The sequence below is a fragment of the Erythrolamprus reginae genome, chromosome 2 (assembly GCF_031021105.1).
Source record: "Erythrolamprus reginae isolate rEryReg1 chromosome 2, rEryReg1.hap1, whole genome shotgun sequence".
Lineage (NCBI taxonomy): Eukaryota > Metazoa > Chordata > Lepidosauria > Squamata > Dipsadidae > Erythrolamprus > Erythrolamprus reginae.
Window position 1 is genome coordinate 136,900,899 of NC_091951.1, and position 19,328 is coordinate 136,920,226.

General features: G+C 39.4%; 1 protein-coding gene across 1 annotated transcript in view; it reads right to left on the reverse strand.

Annotated features, from left to right (window-relative positions):
* The window catches only part of CACNA1A (calcium voltage-gated channel subunit alpha1 A), a 419,872-nt gene that overhangs the window by 380,902 nt on the left and 19,642 nt on the right, over window positions 1–19,328 (reverse strand). The window contains exon 3 of the mRNA XM_070739561.1: window positions 17,796–18,092. Within this exon, the coding sequence (XP_070595662.1) occupies window positions 17,796–18,040 (245 nt within the window). The 5' untranslated portion in view covers window positions 18,041–18,092. The remainder of the gene's footprint in view (window positions 1–17,795; window positions 18,093–19,328) is intronic.

The window sequence follows — 19,328 nt, forward strand, 5'->3', positions numbered from 1 at the left end:
AAACTTGCCAAGAGAGGTACATGTTAGATTTACTAAAAAGATACTAAAAATCCTTCAAAAATTGAGAATGACAACACTTAAGTACAGAGAAAAGGAAATTACTATCTTAAAACAGGTTCCAAGAAAGGTAAGAGATTTACGAAGAAAATACCATTTTTTGACAAATATCTGCAACCCAACAAGACAAAAACAGACTTCAGAAAAAATAATTAGTGCCAACATGCCTTCTATTGGGGACCTGTATACTGCATGAGTCAAAAAGAGAGCTGTGTAAATATTTATGGACCCCTCCTATCCTGGATATAAATTGTTTCAACTCCTATCCTCAAAACATCGCTACAGAGCACTGCACACCAAGACAACTAGACACACAAACAGCTTTTTCCCAAACACCAACACTCTGCCAAACAAATAATTCACCACTGTCAAACTATTTACTAAGGCTGCATTACTATAACTATTAGTCTTCTCATCTTCCCTATCACCCATCCCCTCCCACTTATGACTGTAGGACTGTAACTTGTTGCATGTATCCTTTTGATTTATATTAATATTGATTGTTTCCTGGTTGCTTATTTGACCCCTATGACAATCATTAAGTGTTGTACCTCACGATTCTTGACAAATGTATCTTTTTTGTACACTGAGAGCATATGCACCAGTGATCAATTCTTTGTGTGTCCAATCACACTTGGCCAATAAAGAATTCTCTTCTCCTCTCTTCTTTTCTCTTTTCAAGAATGATAAGCTGACTTGCTACAAAGCAAAACATCATCCTCCAGAAAAATCATGTATCTCTTTATTTATATTCTATCATTATTTGCATAAGTAATTCAAAGCAGCAAACATTCCAAATATTCGTCTTCCTCCTATTTTCCCCACCACAATTATATTTTATTTATTTATTTATTGTTAGAGTTGGTGTTCTGTCTGGGTCACTCCAGAAGCCAATACCAACCCAAAAAGAGAAGCCAGACACACTGGTAAAAGGCAAAGGCAGTTTATATAATTCAAGAAAAACACAGGTAACAGACAATGTCCTTACAAACAGGAAAAACGCTGGAACTTCAAATATATACACGAAGGGAATAGTCCATGAAGCAATACCAGATTCTTGCTGCCAAGACGAAGCTGTAGATAGCAAACAGACGTCTCCCACGAGTCTTCCAGACTGCGAGGCCACAAGCCAAGATCAGAGACGCTGAGAATCAAAACAGGTCACCGCAACTCCAATTGATAACACTCCACATGGCTTCAAGGCCTTGCCTGCCTTTTAAACCCTGCTGATGAGGACCACACCCAAACCCAGCTGTTTCTAATTCAATGGTGAAAATATTTCTTTAACTGCTCCTTTTGTTGCTCTGAACGTCTCTGTCTCATGTCAATGACAGCTTGTGCGTCATCACCTAATGACTCCAAGCTACTGGCTGGGGAGAGCCCCCCCCCCGGGCTCTCATGCTGTTCTCCTTCATCCCATTCCTGACTCTCCTCTCCCCCGTCCGACTGTTCAGCCCCCTCCTCTGCGCTGTCATCCTCCTCTGGGCATGGAGCCAGCAGAGACGCAGCCGGTCCCTGAGCAGCCTCAGGCTGAACCACAACAGTTGGAAGGGACCATGCGGGTCATCAAGTCCAACTCCCTGCCTAAGCAGGAACCCTATAGCATCCCAGCCAATCTTGAGAGGTAGGCTGCGCTGAGAGAAGGAATGACTGACCCAAAATCAGCTAGTCAGTTATTAACTCACTGAGCCATTTCTGAACTTTCCTGCAATGTGAGAAAGAGAGCTATCTGCAGCCAGTCTTTTATTTAGAAGCGCGTCCACCTGTCTTGAAAAAGTAAAAAAAATTATAAGCATAGGACTGTACATTGTTGTTATGGTGGAAGGGATGTGTTTGTCTTCTGCAATTCTTTAAACAAATTTCTGGGGAAGAAAGGCCGATATATATAATCCCAGGAAGCTGCATTATCTCAGGGGGAAAAAATGCAGCTGCCTTAAATAATTGCAAACAGCTGCAGCATTCCTTTCTTTGTGGTCTCCAAAATATATATTTTTGCATTTGAATCCAAAATGCAGTGGTACAGTACAATAGAGCAAATAAGAATACCCGATTAAAGAAATGTTATTTGAAATAGGTGCTTTGTAAATTTATCTGTGGCAAGTATTCCTTAACCACTGTTTTGGAAAAGCATTCACAACAATAAATATGCATCAGAATCCAAATATAGGGTTCCAACTTTAGGTGACATTTACGGCTGCTTATTTTGTTTTTACTACTAATAAAGAAATGAGTCAGAAATCATCGTTTTTATAATGATTCCTGAGGTGGTGTGTGTGTGTGTGTGTGTGTGTGTGTGTGTGTTAAAGGCAGATCAATGATCATAACAGCACAAGAACAGGCACGAAGCACCAGATCCATAGAGGCAGGGATTTACCATACTAGGCAGAACCCAAGGGGCAGATAATCATCTCTCAGCTGAAAGATGTATGGAATTCTCCAGCCAGCCATCAAGGAGTTTCCACATAAGATTGTGGAGAATGATGGAGCTCAGAATCTGTGGGCGTTCCTGATCCAGAAAGACAGGCAGGCATTACATAATCAACCAAACACTGTAGTAAACAAATTAATAGACAAAGACTAGAAGAGCTCAGGAGGCCAGGCAAGGTGCCCCTCGACATGAATGATGTCAAGTTGGCCACATCCACCCAATCATATGACCACCCAGCCACACCAATCCAGTCATGACCACCTCCGTCACACCCACCCAGTCACATGACTACCCAGCCACACCCACCCAGTCACATGACCACCCAGCCACGTCCAAAGAACCAGTTGTTTAAAAAATTGAATCCAACCACTGTATCTATCTATCTCCTATCATCTGTTACCACCATCATCCTCTTCATCATTAGTATTCTTCACTATATGAAGACTGTATGTAATCTCTATTCTATAAAACACCATTCAACCTTAGCTATGAGTTTGAAATATATCAAGTTCCTATGCCCTTAACTAAAAACAACTTAAAGGATTTTCCAATGGGTTATGCTGCTGACATCAGCAATTTAAAATTCCAGAGTGTTATTTTGCTATTTCCTTAGGCTACAAAAGGAACTAAGCTGCTGAATGCATGCAGCAAACACAGCTTTTTAAATTCTGCATTTAAATATAGAGGAGCTGAGGGTGGGAAGAATGACTTTTAAAACAGAAAAAGTATGGAATGAAGTAGTACTAACTGGTAGTTATAGATCTGAAAAGATAAAGAAATTCTTATAGTTTCATACAATGCAGGCTTTCTTTTGGAATTGTTGTCGTCAGCCATTCAGTTGTGTGTGATCCTTAGCCAGTCTATGGATCAACACTCTCCATGCCCTTCTGTCTCGCACTGCGTCCTTCAGATCCACTATGGTCATCTCAGTGTCATCTATTACAGTGCCCAGCTAGTGGGTGCTAGGGCGGTCCTTTCTCCTTTTTCTGCTGATCATTCACAGCAATAATTGACTTTTCGACTGATTGAGCTCTCATGACATGACTGAAGCAAGACAGCCTCTGTTTGGCAATCTTGGCTTCAAGTGATAGTTTGGGTGAGATTGGGTCTAGGGCAGGCCTGTCAAACTGGCGGTCACACCTACCTCAGCTCCACAAAGGCAAAAAACATTGCAATATATCATGGTATGTCACGTGATGCGATCAAGTTTGACACCCATGGTCTAGGATGTCTTTGTTATTTTTGCTGTCCATAGAATGAGCAAAAGTCACGTCCAGCACCACAGTTCAAAGGCATCCTTCCTTCTCCTATCTGTCTTTTTCTGAATCCATGTTCTGTAGTCATAAAGTAGCAATTGGAAAAATTATTACTTCAACTAATCTACATTTGGTTATGAGGCTGGTGTCTTTACCCTTCCAGGTATTATTCATGTCAGACATCTTGGGTCTATTTTAGAGCCAAGAAAGATGAATTAATAAGATCTGAGATTTAGCCCATTCTACATGTATAGGTCCTTAGAATCCAATAAGAAGTGTTCAATATTATTTCATAAGTTATCTTCCATTAAAGTAGTTGAAAGTGGGAGAAAGATTAGAAGTAACGTGAGAAAATATTATTTTACTGAAAGAGTAGTAGATGCTTGGAACAAACTTCCAGCAGACGTGGTTGGTAAATCCACAGTAACTGAATTTAAACATGCCTGGGATAAACATATATCCATCCTAAGATAAAATACAGGAAATAGTATAAGGGCAGACTAGATGGACCATGAGGTCTTTTCCTGGCGTCAATCTTCTATGTTTCTATGTTTCTAGTTGGGGTCTATTCTATAAACCATGGTTAAATAAATCATGGCTTAGCCTACATGAGCACTTTTTATACCTTGAGAGTGCAACTATTACAGGCATGTACTGATGCATCAAGTGTCTGCACATGACTATCCATGCAGTAAATAATTCTAGATCAGTTATGACTAATTCTATAGAAAATATTGTGGCCACACCTCATTTCCTCCTATTTAAGTTTAAACCATGGAATTTGCATCTGACATTTAGTTAAAATGGCTTTTGGAAAAGCTGTAATGTAATCTAAAGGTAATAATACGTAAATGTTCAATTTTGCAGTACTGTAGATACCCAAATTTGAATGAATGCACAAAGAACTCAAGCAAACTGGGTCACTGCTCAGTGTCTGGGCCCATACATTACATTAAGTCAAAATGTAACAAAATGTAAAACCCAAAATTTATTTGGTTTGCATTGTGTGAGTAGAGCCATTCTGAAATCATTGTTAACCCTAATATAATGTATCTTTATGTTTAAACCCAGCTTCCCCGCCCTCCTCGTCTAGAGACATGCTTTGTCAGGCTTTAAAACAGCTCTTAGCCATAAATTCAGTTCTTGACACACCAAATCCCTCATTCAGTACTTGCCTTGACTACTGAAAATTCTCAGACATGACTTCCCTGGTATATAATACTTCTGCAAATAAGAACATAGTGAATTCTTAAACAATAGTTAATTGTCCATTGGGATAGAAAAAAATACTTTCATGCACACGTGCGCGTGCACACGCACACACACACACACACACACACACACACACACAGAGATTTAAAAGTGTAGACTGTTTCCTCTTGTCTCTCAGAGTTGCTGGACAGCCAGTCTCTTAATAGCTTTGGGAGGCATCTGAAAAATGTTTTATATAACAGTTTTCTCCAACCTGGAAACTGTTGGCTTTTGTCTCATCAGCCTCAGTAATTACATACTGGAGAAAACAAAGACAAATATGATGTACAGTGTTCCCTCGATTTTCGCAGGTTCGAACTTCGCGAATAGCCTATACCACGGTTTTTCAAAAAATATTAATTAAAAAATACTTCACGGTTTTTTTCTATACCACGGTTTTTCCCGCCCAATGACATCATACATCATCGCCAAACTAATAATTTTTGCAAATAAATAACAAAAATAATAATTATTGTTAATAAATAATTATGTTTATAAATATCAGGATTACTAAGTATCTTATTCAATGGTGAATACCAGTAATAATGGTGAGTAAACTGTTGTTAAGGGAATGGGAAATGGTAGTTTAGGGGTTTAAAGTGTTAAGGGAAGGCTTGTGATACTGTCCATAGCCAAAAATGGTGTATTTACTTCTGCATCTCTACTTCATGGAAATTCGACTTTCGCAGGCGGTCTCGGAACGCATCCCCCGCAAAAATCGAGGGAACACTGTATCTGTCAAGCTATTTACTGGGAATTTTAACCAGAAGATGTCAATTGTGCAATAAAAAAAACTAAAGTGTTTTGTTTTGCCCCATTTTGAGCAGCAATCCTCATGCTATTTTATTCATGAATTCTTAAGTATTGAGCCTAACTTCCAATGTGAAAGATAAACCTTCATTAATATTAAAAAAGATCTAAGGAGTTCATAGCTCAGCTGTAGATTTTGTGTTTTGTGTTCAATCCAAGCTTCTCCAGATATAAAAGGTCAAGTAGTAAGTGTTTAAAAAAGACATTTCAAATGTTCATTTGGGAATCACAGACCTAGGGAATTACAGGCCTGGATTATAGTACACAGACCTTAGAAATAATTAAATTTCTTTTGAACGATAATGATAATGTGTCATGTAGTTGAAATTATCACATTATGGTTCAAAGGGAAGCACAATTCTGGCACATTGCCTAGGCAATAGGAGTTGCCTCAGGCCACAAGTTTAGCAAACTTCAGTACTATCATTAATTTATGAAAATATAGCTCTTAGATAAAGCATCTTCAGAACTGATAAGATTTTAAATACTGTCAGCTGAAGAAGAGTATTCTCTCTTCTCTCTATGCCTTAATTTTTTATCAGCTATACTGTTTAGGTTAATTAGGAATTACCATAAAAATCTATGAGCTATGCAATTTTGTTTCACCATAAAAGCAGCTTAATTCTGTTCTTTTTTTTACACCAAGATCAACAAAGGTGTTTTGTTTTATCTTTCCTGAAAATTAAACAACCCTAAACTTTAACTACAGTGCAGAAGAGGCACTAGACATATATTTGTAAAGAAAAAGAAATTGTCTTGATACCAGTTATCCCAGATCAGTTATATTTCCAGTAAACTTTACAACCTAATGAAATCCATAACATAGTTAATGGGGAAACAGAAACATAATCTAAATTTAACATAAGAAGGAAACAGCAAAGCACAAAATAAAGGTGTATTCTGGGGTAAAATAGCCATTCAAACCGCCTATTTAAATATTTATTCTTAGGCCTAATTCATTACAATGACAATTTTATCCATTCAGTTGTGTCCATCTCTTGATGATTTTATGGGCTAGGTCTCTCCACAGCTTCTGATCTTGCACTGCTTCTTTCAGTTTTTCCATGCTCTGGTTGGTAACAGCTTTGATGGTGCCAATTCATTAATGTAAATTACAATCCAAACTGTTTGGTTTTCAGGCAGTGTCTTGTATAGCCCTAGTGATTGTGGTTATGAACTGTGATAATGATGATGATTATATTATTATTATTATTATTATTATTATTATTATTATTATTATTATTATTATTATTATTGACTTAGTAAAGACTTTCCCAATCAGGTCATTCCCCAAATAAAGGAATCCAGGCTTCCAGCATTCTTAGCAAGGGCCATGTTGGGTTGGAAAATTCTGGACATCATAGCACAATAGGTGAAGAATACTCAAGATATGGAAGATTGGGTACTATTGGGTACATTAACCATCATAGTTATTGTCAGCAGAACTTCAATCCCAGTTGCACCACTAAAGTCTGCCTTCAGCTGCAGACTACTGCCTCCTTCCCCAGGGTCACCAGAATAGATCTTTCATCTTCTTGAGGTTTATCCATGTTTTCTGAACCCAAGCACCTGTTCTCTCCTGAACATACTTATGGAGCTATGATCGTTAAAAAAATTATCACAAAATCTTGCAAAGATCAAACATCATTAATGTTTTTATAAAATATATGATTTTAATCCATTTCAATGTAAAAAGAGGAGGATGAACGAGGTATTATATAGTAAATTGACCTATATCTGCCTTAAAAACTATGTAATTCTCTTGGTATTATAATATTTTGTTTCTTTGTATTATAGAGAACAATTATCATGTTGATATTGAGATTAAATTGTAGAAAGAAAAGTCCTTAATACCATACTCAACAAACTAAAAGCAACCTATTAGGCTTCTTTCAGGAAAGCAAAAACTTGTACACTATATTATTTTAATGGCTTTCTGCATACGCTGAAAAATTCCTTTTTACAAATCAGTTTGTGGAGAGGATAGGAGTGCCATCCAGTGGATTTATAAGAAATTGTCTAAAACAAGATGAAAGTGAAAAAGAAAATAGAAAAATTCTAAGCAGGACTTTCATAATCTAGAGTCTAGATATTTTGAACCTATCACCGATCATAATGAAATTTATTCAGACTGCCTGAGAATCCTGGGTGTTATAGTCCAATGCATCTGGAAAGTACTGGACTTGGGGATGGTCTAATCATGTTTACTTTACTTAACAAAGTGATATGGTTGCCCATTTCATACAAACCAATTCCGGGTAACATATAATAAAACCAACAATAAAACATTTAACAAAATCAGATTAAAACAATGAAACATTTGTGTACTACGGTGATGCCATATGGTTGTAATAGTCGGTTGGTGGTTTCTGAGATGTTTTTGATATATGGCGGTGTCCTTTTTACTGCTTGTGATGATTATGCAGTGTTGGGTTCAGGGGTCTGGTACTGTTTTGATGAAGTTGTGAAGTGATCCAATTTTGTTGAAAAATATTGTACAGATGATCTGTTTCCTTTTTCTAATGTTCAGGCTGGCAGCAGTGTGTTTTTGCTCATCTAAAAAGAGTGCTTACACAGCTTCTGTTGTGGGAGGTTGGGTTATTATTTTGGTGGTAGAGCACTTGATTGGTGTGGGTGATTTTTGGGAAAACTTGTGGTTCTAGTTTGGCTCATCTACGTACAGTGTAACACCTGCAACAACCACTACCCAAGACAAACAGGTTCAACATATCCATAAACACCAACTAGCAGTCAGAAGATGGAATGAAGACTCTTTAATTTCACAATATAGGGATAGGCTTAACAATTATTTTATCTGGGAAACTGTGACAATCCTAGACCAAACCAAGTCTAAAAATGTTAGAAGATTCCTGGAAGCCTGGCATCTGACAAATCAACCTCAATAGATACAAATGCATGAACAACATCTACACACTGTGCAAAAGATACAACCAACAAGCCAAACAAGGAAACAAAAAGGCCCAAACACTTCACCATCAGTAATCAACATCTAAATGAACAGAGATGGGGCATTGGTCTTACCTGATATGCTCCTTCTCGTAGGGTGGAGCTATCATCCATGATGGGTTGACCTCATTCATCAGCCAATGAGGACTGAATCTGTTAATAGAAAAGTCCACCTCCATCTCGAAGGCCCACTTTTGACAAAGATGAAGCACAGACTCAAGGAGCAGTTATCAGGAAGAGTACTCAATCAGTTCGCTTGAAATAACATGTCTCTGGAAACAAAAAAAGGTCATCCAAATGGACCAGATAGTCAATGGATGGGGCTGTATGATAGCTCCACCCTACGAGAAGGAACATATCAGTTAAGACCAAAGCACCTTCTCCATAGTGGGTAGAACTATCATCCTTGATGGGACATGTCAAAGCCCCTAGGGAGGGTCTCTGATGGTCCCCAGCCGCTACTGTGGAAGAACTCTTTGGAGGACCCTGCAATTGAAGGCTGCGTCCACCAAAGTGAAAACGTCAATTTCATAATGACGAACAAAGGATGATGGAGACAACCAGGTCGCCACTTGGCAGACCTCTTCTAGACCAGGCAGCTGAGACTGAATACACCATCAACTCTCCTGGACATGTTAATATGACTACGTAATAGTACTGCAGATGAAGTCACCTTTTGACCTAAAGAAGTTGGATGGAAGGAGATGAAGAGGGCCTCTGTCCTTCTCTGTGGCTCCGTGCATTTGACATGGAGGGTGTGCCACTGATGCTCCAGGGGATGGAAGGGGTTAAGGCAAAAGTTAGGGAGGATAATCTCCTGAGCCCAATGATCTAGTTTATCTTTGGAATAAAGGTTGGATCTACACAGAGAACCACTTGTTTGGAAAGGAAAATGCAAAGGTCTCTCCAGACAGAAAGGTCAGACTCTCTGAAATTCCCCTGGCCAAAGTGATTGCCACCAAGAAGGTTACTTTAAATGAAAGAAAACAAAAGGAAGCAGAAAGTAGCGGCTCATGTGGCACCCCTGTCAATGAGCGCAGAACCTTCGTCAGGTCCCAGATGGGGAACCTATGGACCACAGGGGGATGAAGTTGGTGGCCCCTCGAATGAAGTGCCGTATGACAGCAGGGTGGTGCAACAGAGATTCCAGCGAGCCACAGGTTCACACAGAAGAAAGGGCTGCCACTTGCTGCCGAATGGTGTTCAGCAAAAGACCCTTATTGAGTCCCTCGTGTAGGAAAACCAGCAGTAGTGCCACCAGCAGGTGGAATGGTGAATAGCCACCCTACTCAAACCAGCTGCAAAAGGTCAGCCATGTTGTTGAGTAGATACACTCAGTTGAGGGCCTCCTGGAGGTCTGGATAGTGTCGAAGACCCTGGGAAGAATCTGGCAGCGGGTTAGAATGCTCCACACTGCTGCATAACTGAGGAAACAAGCCCACGGATGCTGTCTTGGTGCTCCTGGGAAAGGTACACCCTCTACCAGTGATGACAAACCTTTTTTCCCTTGGGTGCCGAAAGCGCATGTGCATGTGCTATTGCGCATGTGTGAGTGCCCACACCCATAATTCAATGCCTGGGGATGGCGAAAATGGCCTCCCCTGCCCCCTGGAGGCCCTCTGGAGGCCTGAAACTGCCCATTTCCCAACTTCTGGTGGGCCCAGTAGGCTTGTGGTTTGCCCTCCCCCAGGCTCCAGAGGCTTCTCTAGAGCTTGGGGAGAACAAAAATGCTCTCCCCCATCCGCCCCGGAGACTATCCAGAAGCCAAAAAATGCTCTCCCAGAGCCACCGTATGAGCCGAAAATCAGCTGGCCAGCATGCACATGCACATTGCAACTGATTTAGAGTAACAGTTCGCGTGCCAGCAAATATGGCTCCGCGTGCCACACGCACACGTGCTTTTGGGATCCAAGGAAAAAAAGGTTCACCATCACTGCTATAGTGTTTCCAGTTCTTGGGGGAAAAACAGCCCTCGCAGAGTGGAGATTTAAAGCTAGATATCATCAACATACTAGTGATACCACACTGCAAGCTATTCACCCAGTGGCCTCATATAGATTTAAACAGGAGGGAAGCGGAAGAACCAAGAAAGAAGAGGTTGTGGCCTGGACCTCTCCCCTTTATCAACACAAACTGAGACTAACCCTAGGGGAAGCAGGAAAACCAATATCAAGCTGTTTAATCCTAGCTCCAGAACTGCTCTAGAAGGATGCTCAGTATTGAAAATCACTGAGATTAAGAGAGCAAGGACGGACAGTCTACTCTTATTGTGCTCCCTCCCAGAGATTATCCAAGATGTGACAATGCCATCCTTGTCCCATATTCCAACCTGAATGTTAACTTCCATTATTCCTAATCACAAGATTTCTTTTGATAAGACATGACAATATTACAGCCCAATATTTCAGAGGATGCTGCAGAGGGAATACCACCCTCAAATGCTGCATGTTAATGTCCTAAGAACATTAAGAGCATTAAGAACATTAAGAACATTAAGAGCTGTAGACCCGTTAGCTTTTCTTTTTAGAAAAAAAAATAGTTGCTGCTGATTTTGATCATCTTTTTGAGCTTTGATTAGGAGAAACAAGATTCTGTTGGACTTCCAGTTGGCAATTCTAAACATGCCAACAAATAGGTCTAGAATTGCCATTGTATACTGTACTTGATCTGGATCATCAGCCTACTCCTATCCCCTCATATCACATCAGCAACAACACTCTTACCAAATTCAGATCAAAATCTGATCAGAAAAGGACATTTTTAAAAAAGTAGTGAACCTAGAAGATATTTCCAGATGAAAACCAATGGATATGTCAATTCCTTCCTGGGAATGTCTAGGACTTTAGCATAATCAGTTTAAGTAAGAATAAAATTGTGGTTCTATAAAACTACTGAATTCAATAAGTAACACAATGTAACATGCAAGTACAATACTGGAGAATTCTCTTGCCATTTTATTTTTTGCTTAATTATCAACTGACATTTCACAATGTGTTACTTTGATATTTAAGTAACATTATGTACTAAGCATTTTAGACTATATAAATTTCTCATAGCAAATTCATAAATTGCTTATTACCAAAGGCAAAGTTACGTGATCTTGGGGTTCAGCAATGGTGTATGGAGATAGTTATTTTCCTCTCATTCTAATATTTTAATTGATGAATGTCCCTACTGATTTGCATTTGTCTTTCTGGAACGTTTGCAGAAAAGAAATTGGAAACACCAAGTTCTCCCGGGCACAATATGCTGACACTGGTTTATTAAATATGTTACATAAGCATACCTCATTTTTATCTGCACACATAAAAGAAGTGTTAAGGCAACTGTTGATCTGCAATTTCAAAACCACCATTACGGTAATTTTAGAGTTGTGTGAGACAAAGCTTACGGAATCTCCACAGAGAGGCACTGCAGACAAAAAAGCAACATTTTCACTACATTTTCATTCATGATCTCTGTGAATTCCCTTTCACATATGGAAGTCACTTCCGTGCAGTAAGCTGCAAAATGCCAACAACATCACGATTGTTTTCATAGCAGCTTTTTGCAGGGGCAGCTGAATCTGTTAAGGCAAAAGGGGGGGGGGAGTCTTCTTCCCGATGTATGAGGAGTGCCCTTTTTTCAACCCTAAATCTGTCTATCCTCAACGAAGCAGTTGAGCCCTCAATAAAAGCAACAGCCTTTGCTACAGATATCACTGTTTCCAAGGCAACAAGCTGCAATTTCTTAGAGGCAGCAAAAAAGGAAATGACTTGGAAAGAAAATGAAGAAGAGTGGGGGTGTTAGGAAGTACCAGCATCAATATTAACTTGGGGTTTTTAGCTGACATAGGGAGATTGCTGTACAATTGATTTCTAAGATGTAAGCTACAAGAGTGGATTCCTAGCCCCCGTATTTTGATATTGGTCAGTAGCAAATCAGTCAGAGAAATCTCCCTCTGTTAGAAAAAGTCCGTCACACTTATCCAGACACTAATCATACATGGACACTTTTCTTCAAAAATACAAGTATGTATGCATATGTATGTGATTTATAACCTTTTTTCTATACAGAACATACTCAAGTTTCTATACAGAACATACTCAGATCTTATTTGTCTCCTAACATGATGGTTATAGTTAATTACATCCGATGGGAAGGTGGCAAAAGAACTCAAAAGGAGCAATTTTCAGCACAATTCTGGAAAAGAGCCTGAATGTTATGTTTATCTGCTATCCATAGTTAATAAGAAGTTGGGGATGGAAAATAATATTGTTTTTTCTGATCTTTTTAAAATATTCAGGCTTTAGCGAACTGAAAGGCAGGCCAATTCAGCGGCGGGGTGGCATTTGCTTCAGGGCCAGAAAACCCGGCAGAGGTAGCCGGAAAAGGGGAGGGCGATCTTGCACGAATGCAAGAGATCGTCCAGCAGCCCTTGCGCTTGCAGCACATGGGCAAAGTGTTGGCACTCCCATATATAAGGGCCGACACACTGCCCAAGCACCACTTTCGTGCCCTGCCGGCCCCCGTGACGAACACCCAGCCACCCTCCACTCACTTGATTGCTGGTTGCCTTATGGGGCCGAGTAGGATTTTTTTTTGCAGTTTCAACACAATTACGTTGTGGCCGTTTTTCACCTAATCCACACTGGAAGGTGAGATGGGGACTGGTTAGGGGGTGTACTGCAGTGATTAGACAATATGAGACAAAGCAATTAGCTATTATCCCTCTGGTCACTGGGGTGGCAGAAAGGGGTAGAAATGGGTGTCAGTAGCAACCGCATGTTCTCCTTTTGGGCATCTTTTGGAAGGTGATGGGCTGCCCCTCACCAGAAGCTCAAGGCCTACCCGGCCCAAGTGATGGAAGGGGGTTCCCTTGGGACTCACATACGCCAATTCCTGGATGGAGACATAGGGAGTGAGCCCTCCCACACGCCAGGGAACATGGCTTAGAGCAAAGTGAAGGTAGTGATAGCCTCCCCTTGCTCAGCAAGGAGCTATGCCCATGGTTGCCCAGGAAGGTTACTGAGAGGAAATTCCGCCCTGTTTAGTGGCCTCTGCAGGTCCTTTGACAATTATGTAAATAAAGTGACCCATAATACCCAGCTCTTGAGTCTGTGTGTTTATTCAGCATCTGACGCAACAGCAAGCCTTCATAGTATTGGCAAGCACTGATTTGTCTCAACTTTGAGATTGCAGCAAGATTATGGGGTTGGGGAGAAGCAAAGACACTATAACACTCTAGATAGAATGAATGGGATATTTTCTCTCTTTCTCTGTGTGTGTGTGCATGCACATGCTCTACTATTTCTATTCACCAGTAGTTTTCCTAAAGTCTCATTCTTTTAAAGGATTTAAGATGTAACAACTTTTTATCATCCTGGGATGAACAGATGCAAAGAAGAGCTGATGTCATTAAAAGTATATGTCTTTCCAGGGTGTCATTCTTGCATCAACAGTGGGAAATTTGACTTTATTACTTCAAATGGTGGATCAGGATTCAAGATTGTATTAAATTAATCCAAATAATTTGTGCCTGTGCTTTCACTGCTATTTCACTGCTTTTATGTACACTGAGAGCATATGCACCAAAGACAAATTCTTGTGTGTCCAATCACACTTGGCCTATAAAGAATTCTAATATCTGGCTCTGAGAAAGGACAGTTTAGGGGAAATTTCAAATATAGGTCTTTAATAACGACCTGGGCTGCCTACGTCTTTCCAGTTGCCTGGCCACCAGAAATTTGTATGGGATTATGGTAAAATGTCTTGTTCTGACAGACATGGGATGATGCAATGATCTCAAGGTTAGATGGTTTCCCCCCCCCCAGGGGGTGGGTGTCAAAAATCAGCCTTAGTATCACATAATTATATAGTGGTACCTCTACTTAAGAACTTAATTCATTCTGTAACCAGGTTCTTAAGTAGAAAAGTTTATAAGTAGAAGCAAATTTTCCCATAGGAATCAATGTAAAAGCAAATAATGTGTGCAAACCCATTAGGAAAGAAATAAAAGCTCGGAATTTGGGTGGGAGGAGGAGGAGGAAGAAGAGGAGGAGGACAGTCGCTACTGAAGGAAGAAGGTGAGGTGAGGGGAATCAAAAAAATCCAAAACTTTAAGGCTTAAAAAAAAAAGAGGGACTCTGAGACGGCAAGGAGGAGCACGCGCCTCCCATACACCTGGCGCGAGGCTGCCTCCCATACACTCCGCCAGAGAGAGAAACCCAGGCGGGTGAGAGGGAGGAACCACCTGCTCCTTTGACTGAAAGGCAGCTGCTGTTGCTACCTGCTTCCTTTTCCTTCCCATGCTGAAGAGCTCCCCTCTTCTCTTGCTCGTTCGCTTTGTAGCCGGTGCCTTTCCTTCACTGTGGTGACTCCTCAGTTTGGCTGAAGCCGAGTTGATTCGGCCAGGGTGAAGTGCCCCTTTTGTCTTTCCGTGCCCAGATGCTCCAAGAGGCAACAAAATGCTCCGTTTGCTCTGGACTGCCAAAGCCTCCTTAAGCACCACCGAAAGGCTCCTCTGGCAGCCCAGAAAAGCCCGAGATGGCCAGGATTAAAGGAAGAATGGCAGGAAACTGGCCGGGCCTTTGTGCCACTCTCAAATTTCCTGGGAAATTTTTCTGGGCTTGGGTTCTTAAGTAGAAAATGGTTTTTAAGAAGAGGCAAAAAAATCTTGTTCTTAAGTAGAGGTACCACTGTAGAGAAACATATAAAGACCTGTCTTATAGCTGTAAACATATTAAAAGGCAGAAGCATTAAATAATGATGAAAGAGATTGTTGCACATTTCTATAATTGTTTCTGTATGACATAGAGCAGTACTTTATGAATGGAGAAAGAGGAAACCGTAGTTGGAGAGCAAGCAGGATGTAAGTCAGCAATCTGCTGAGCAAACTGACTGTTGGACAGGACTGAAGTTTTTGGAGAACAGACCATAGGTCAGCAAGGGCAACTTGACAAAAGGTGCTGGGATCCAAGAAAGCCAGAAAATTCTTATTTTTCCCTCTTCCGTTCTCTTCCCTAGAATAGAAGTAAGTCCAGAAGTAAAAGCACAGAAAGAAGCTGTACATGTGAGAGAGGAGTGAAACACTGTCAAAAATCCTGACTTGAAATTGTTTGTATATACTGTAATGGTATATTATATATTATTAAGCTGCGGCCAAGGTGTATATTATATACCACTATAAATAAAGAAGTGTATATATGTTTCTGTCCCTTCCCTCCCCCACAAATAGAGGTTTCTCTATAGTTTTAAAGCATTGTTCTATATGTATTTATCAGATGGATTTATTGTATTTTTATATTTGGTAAATAAACATAAAATAAGATAAAAGGGTAAAAAATAACCTAAAATATTACATATTAAATAAACAGTTGACCTGCAAAACAACTTATAGCTGTGACCTCTCTAAATATTCAGGCTCCTTGGGAGAATAGCAGTCTATGCTGAACTGGTATGCAAAAACAACCTAAAACAGAATAAATTTGTAAGCTTGATTATATTTATTAAAACAGAATGTGGACCAATATTGTCCTGCATAATGTCCTATACACAAATCACTTATTTGTAATCCAAAAGTTATGTTCAAGTGTACATTAAATATTCTTTTGCATTTCTGTTCAGTTTTTCTGATCCAAAGAGATTAAACATTTCTTTCTTTGAAGAACATACTTCATCAATTGTCTGTTTTATCTAATCTGTAACACAGATAGAAAGTTTCATTCTTGGGGCATATTATAAACTGATTTATTTTGGCAATTGGTACAACAATTTTTTTTATTGCCAATTAATTACTGAAATGCTTCTTCAGAAACCCCAAGAACCATGAACTATTTAAACATGAGTTATAAGTAAGAGAGTAAATATGTATTTGAACTAGTAGAAATAGATTTGATGTATTGCAGGAAAACATAAAACAATTTCAGTGACAATCTTATTTTTTCTTTCTTGTGGGTTAACAAAGTTGAATTGAATAGAACTCTCTCCTGAATTGGAAGTACATGATGGCACGTTTTGTTAGCAGCTCATGATGGTACAGAAGCTATATAACAGTGAAGTTGCAGCTTGATTTTTCCTTTAAAACGATAAAACATTTTTCCGCAACACAATACCCACAACACATACAAGACAGAGCTGTTTATTCATTTTTCAGGATAAGGTCAAAGAAGAACTCTCCAATTACTGTTGTGCATCTATTTCAGTTGACAGAAATTTCTTGTTTCCTTATAAATTCTCAAAACTATGTAAACACAACATTGCAAAAACTATGAGAAATAGTATAAATATTAACAATAAACAGTCCTCTCAATACAGATTCTATGGGCACTATATTAAAAGACAGTTAGGAGATTTCATCACCTGTAGTGTTGATAGGAAATCATACTATGTGGAGTGCTTGTAGCTACAACTAAAGAAAGATGAAATGAGAGAGGGATATAAAGAATGTCAAGACAATAAAACTGACTGGGAGGTTATAACTTTAGAGAGAGAAATAAAATGCCCGAAGAAGAGTGGTCAGTGGAGCCCTTGAGTTTACTTCTACATACCCCTTTTTCTGGTGACTCATAGATTCCCTACCCAATTGATTCAATTTCATTCAAAGATTTTATTAGTTTTTTTAAAGAACAGCTTGCTTTATTTTGTAAATAAAGCCCATACAGACTTCATAGACCTTCCTTGAAAACAAATATTATTAGTGACTGCTTAAAGAGAAAACAAAAATAAACTCATATGGAAAGAGCATCTTCGGAGGCAGAGAGGTTGATGCAGAACAATATTTTCACTTTCCTTCCCAATCCAAAACAATTTGATATTTTATTACTGCCTATGTGAAATTTACATTTATAAAAGCATTTTTATGCTCTCAAAATTTCAATTATGCTCCCCCCACCCCAGTCACATATATGTTGGTTTAAACCCGAAGCTATAACTTGTTTAGGGACAGAGGGCAGGAGACAATAAAATTCCTGCTGTATGACTTTGGCCTATAATGAAAAAGCCCAGTGACAGATGGAAATCAAATAATGAAATATATCCATACTCACTCCCACTCCTTCCGCTTGGCCTGTGGTGTGCTGTGAATTTTGTGGGCCTGATGGGCCATGATGACATCACGTTGATCCACAATGCCTCCACGTCGCTTGTATGAAAGAGGTTCCTGACCCATATAGTGGTACCAGCCACTAAAGAAAGGATACTCAGGACTTGTAGGTCCTCGTCCATCGTGTACTGCTTCATAGTAACTGGGAGGGGACAGCAGGGATGAACGCATCACAGCACGCCTCGCCATCCATGGAACTTGAACAGAAACCACAAAATCCTGCTTGGCTGGCTGCCTTTATCTGTAAAGATAAAACACAATGGAAACGACAGAGTAAATTACACAGATCTATCTGTATATGGGGGCATAAAATTATGCTGCCTGTTAAGAATAGTTCACCCAGAACAATCCCTTCAAGACTTCGGCTGTTTAAAGCTAAGGTAAAATATTACTCAGTCTCCACTTTTAGCACAATTATAAAATGATGACCCTCGCTCTGTCAAGGACCTCGGAGTACTCATCTCAAAAGTCCTACGTGCCAGAGCTCACTGTAACAGCATTGCAAAAAAAGACATGAAGAGTCATTAACCTAATCTTGCATAGCTTCTTCTCCGGTAAAATTGAAGTGCAAACTAGGACATACAAAACTTTTGCTAGACCAATTTTTGAATACAGCTCATCTGTCTGAAACCCACACCACATATCAGACATTAATACAATTGAGGAAGTCCAGAGACATTTCAGGAGAAGAGTTCTCCACTCTTCTGCTCGCAACAGAATATCTTATGCCACCAGACTTGAAATTTTAGGCTTAGACAACTTAAAACTTTTCCATCTTCTATCCAATCTAAGTGTATTACAAAAAATTATCTGCTACAATGTCCTATCTTATTGATGAATACTTCAGCTTCAACCACAACAACACATGAGCACAAAATAGATACAAATGTATGCTAAACTGTGCCAAACTTGATTGCAGAAAATACAACTTTAGTAACAGAGTCATTAATGCCTGGAATGCACTACCCGACTATGGTTTCTTTCCCAAACCCCCATATCTTCAACCTTAAACTGTCTACCATGCACCTCGACCCATTCCTAAGATATCTTTAGGGGTGGGCATAAGCACACTAGCATGCCGGTCCTAATGTTCCCTTTTATTTGCATCCATTTCATGTATTCATAGCTATGTATATATTTATATCAGTTATCCAAGCTTGATTTATTATTATTATCATCATCATCATCATCATCATCATCATCATCATTATTGTACTTTCAAAAGGTTGTCTTGACAAGACATGGGACTGGCTTGTCATTATCTTTTTGCAGGATGCTTATTCAATTTCCCCAATGATCTTTCTTCCAAGTATACACTGTACTGAACCTTTCTTAGCTTCCAAAACTGCTTTAAAATCTCCATAATTTTTTAATTGCAAAAATGACCCATTTCTACATGTCATTAAATAATGTTTAATAATAATAATAATAATAATAATAATAATAATAGCAACAGAACTGGAAGGGATCTTGAAGG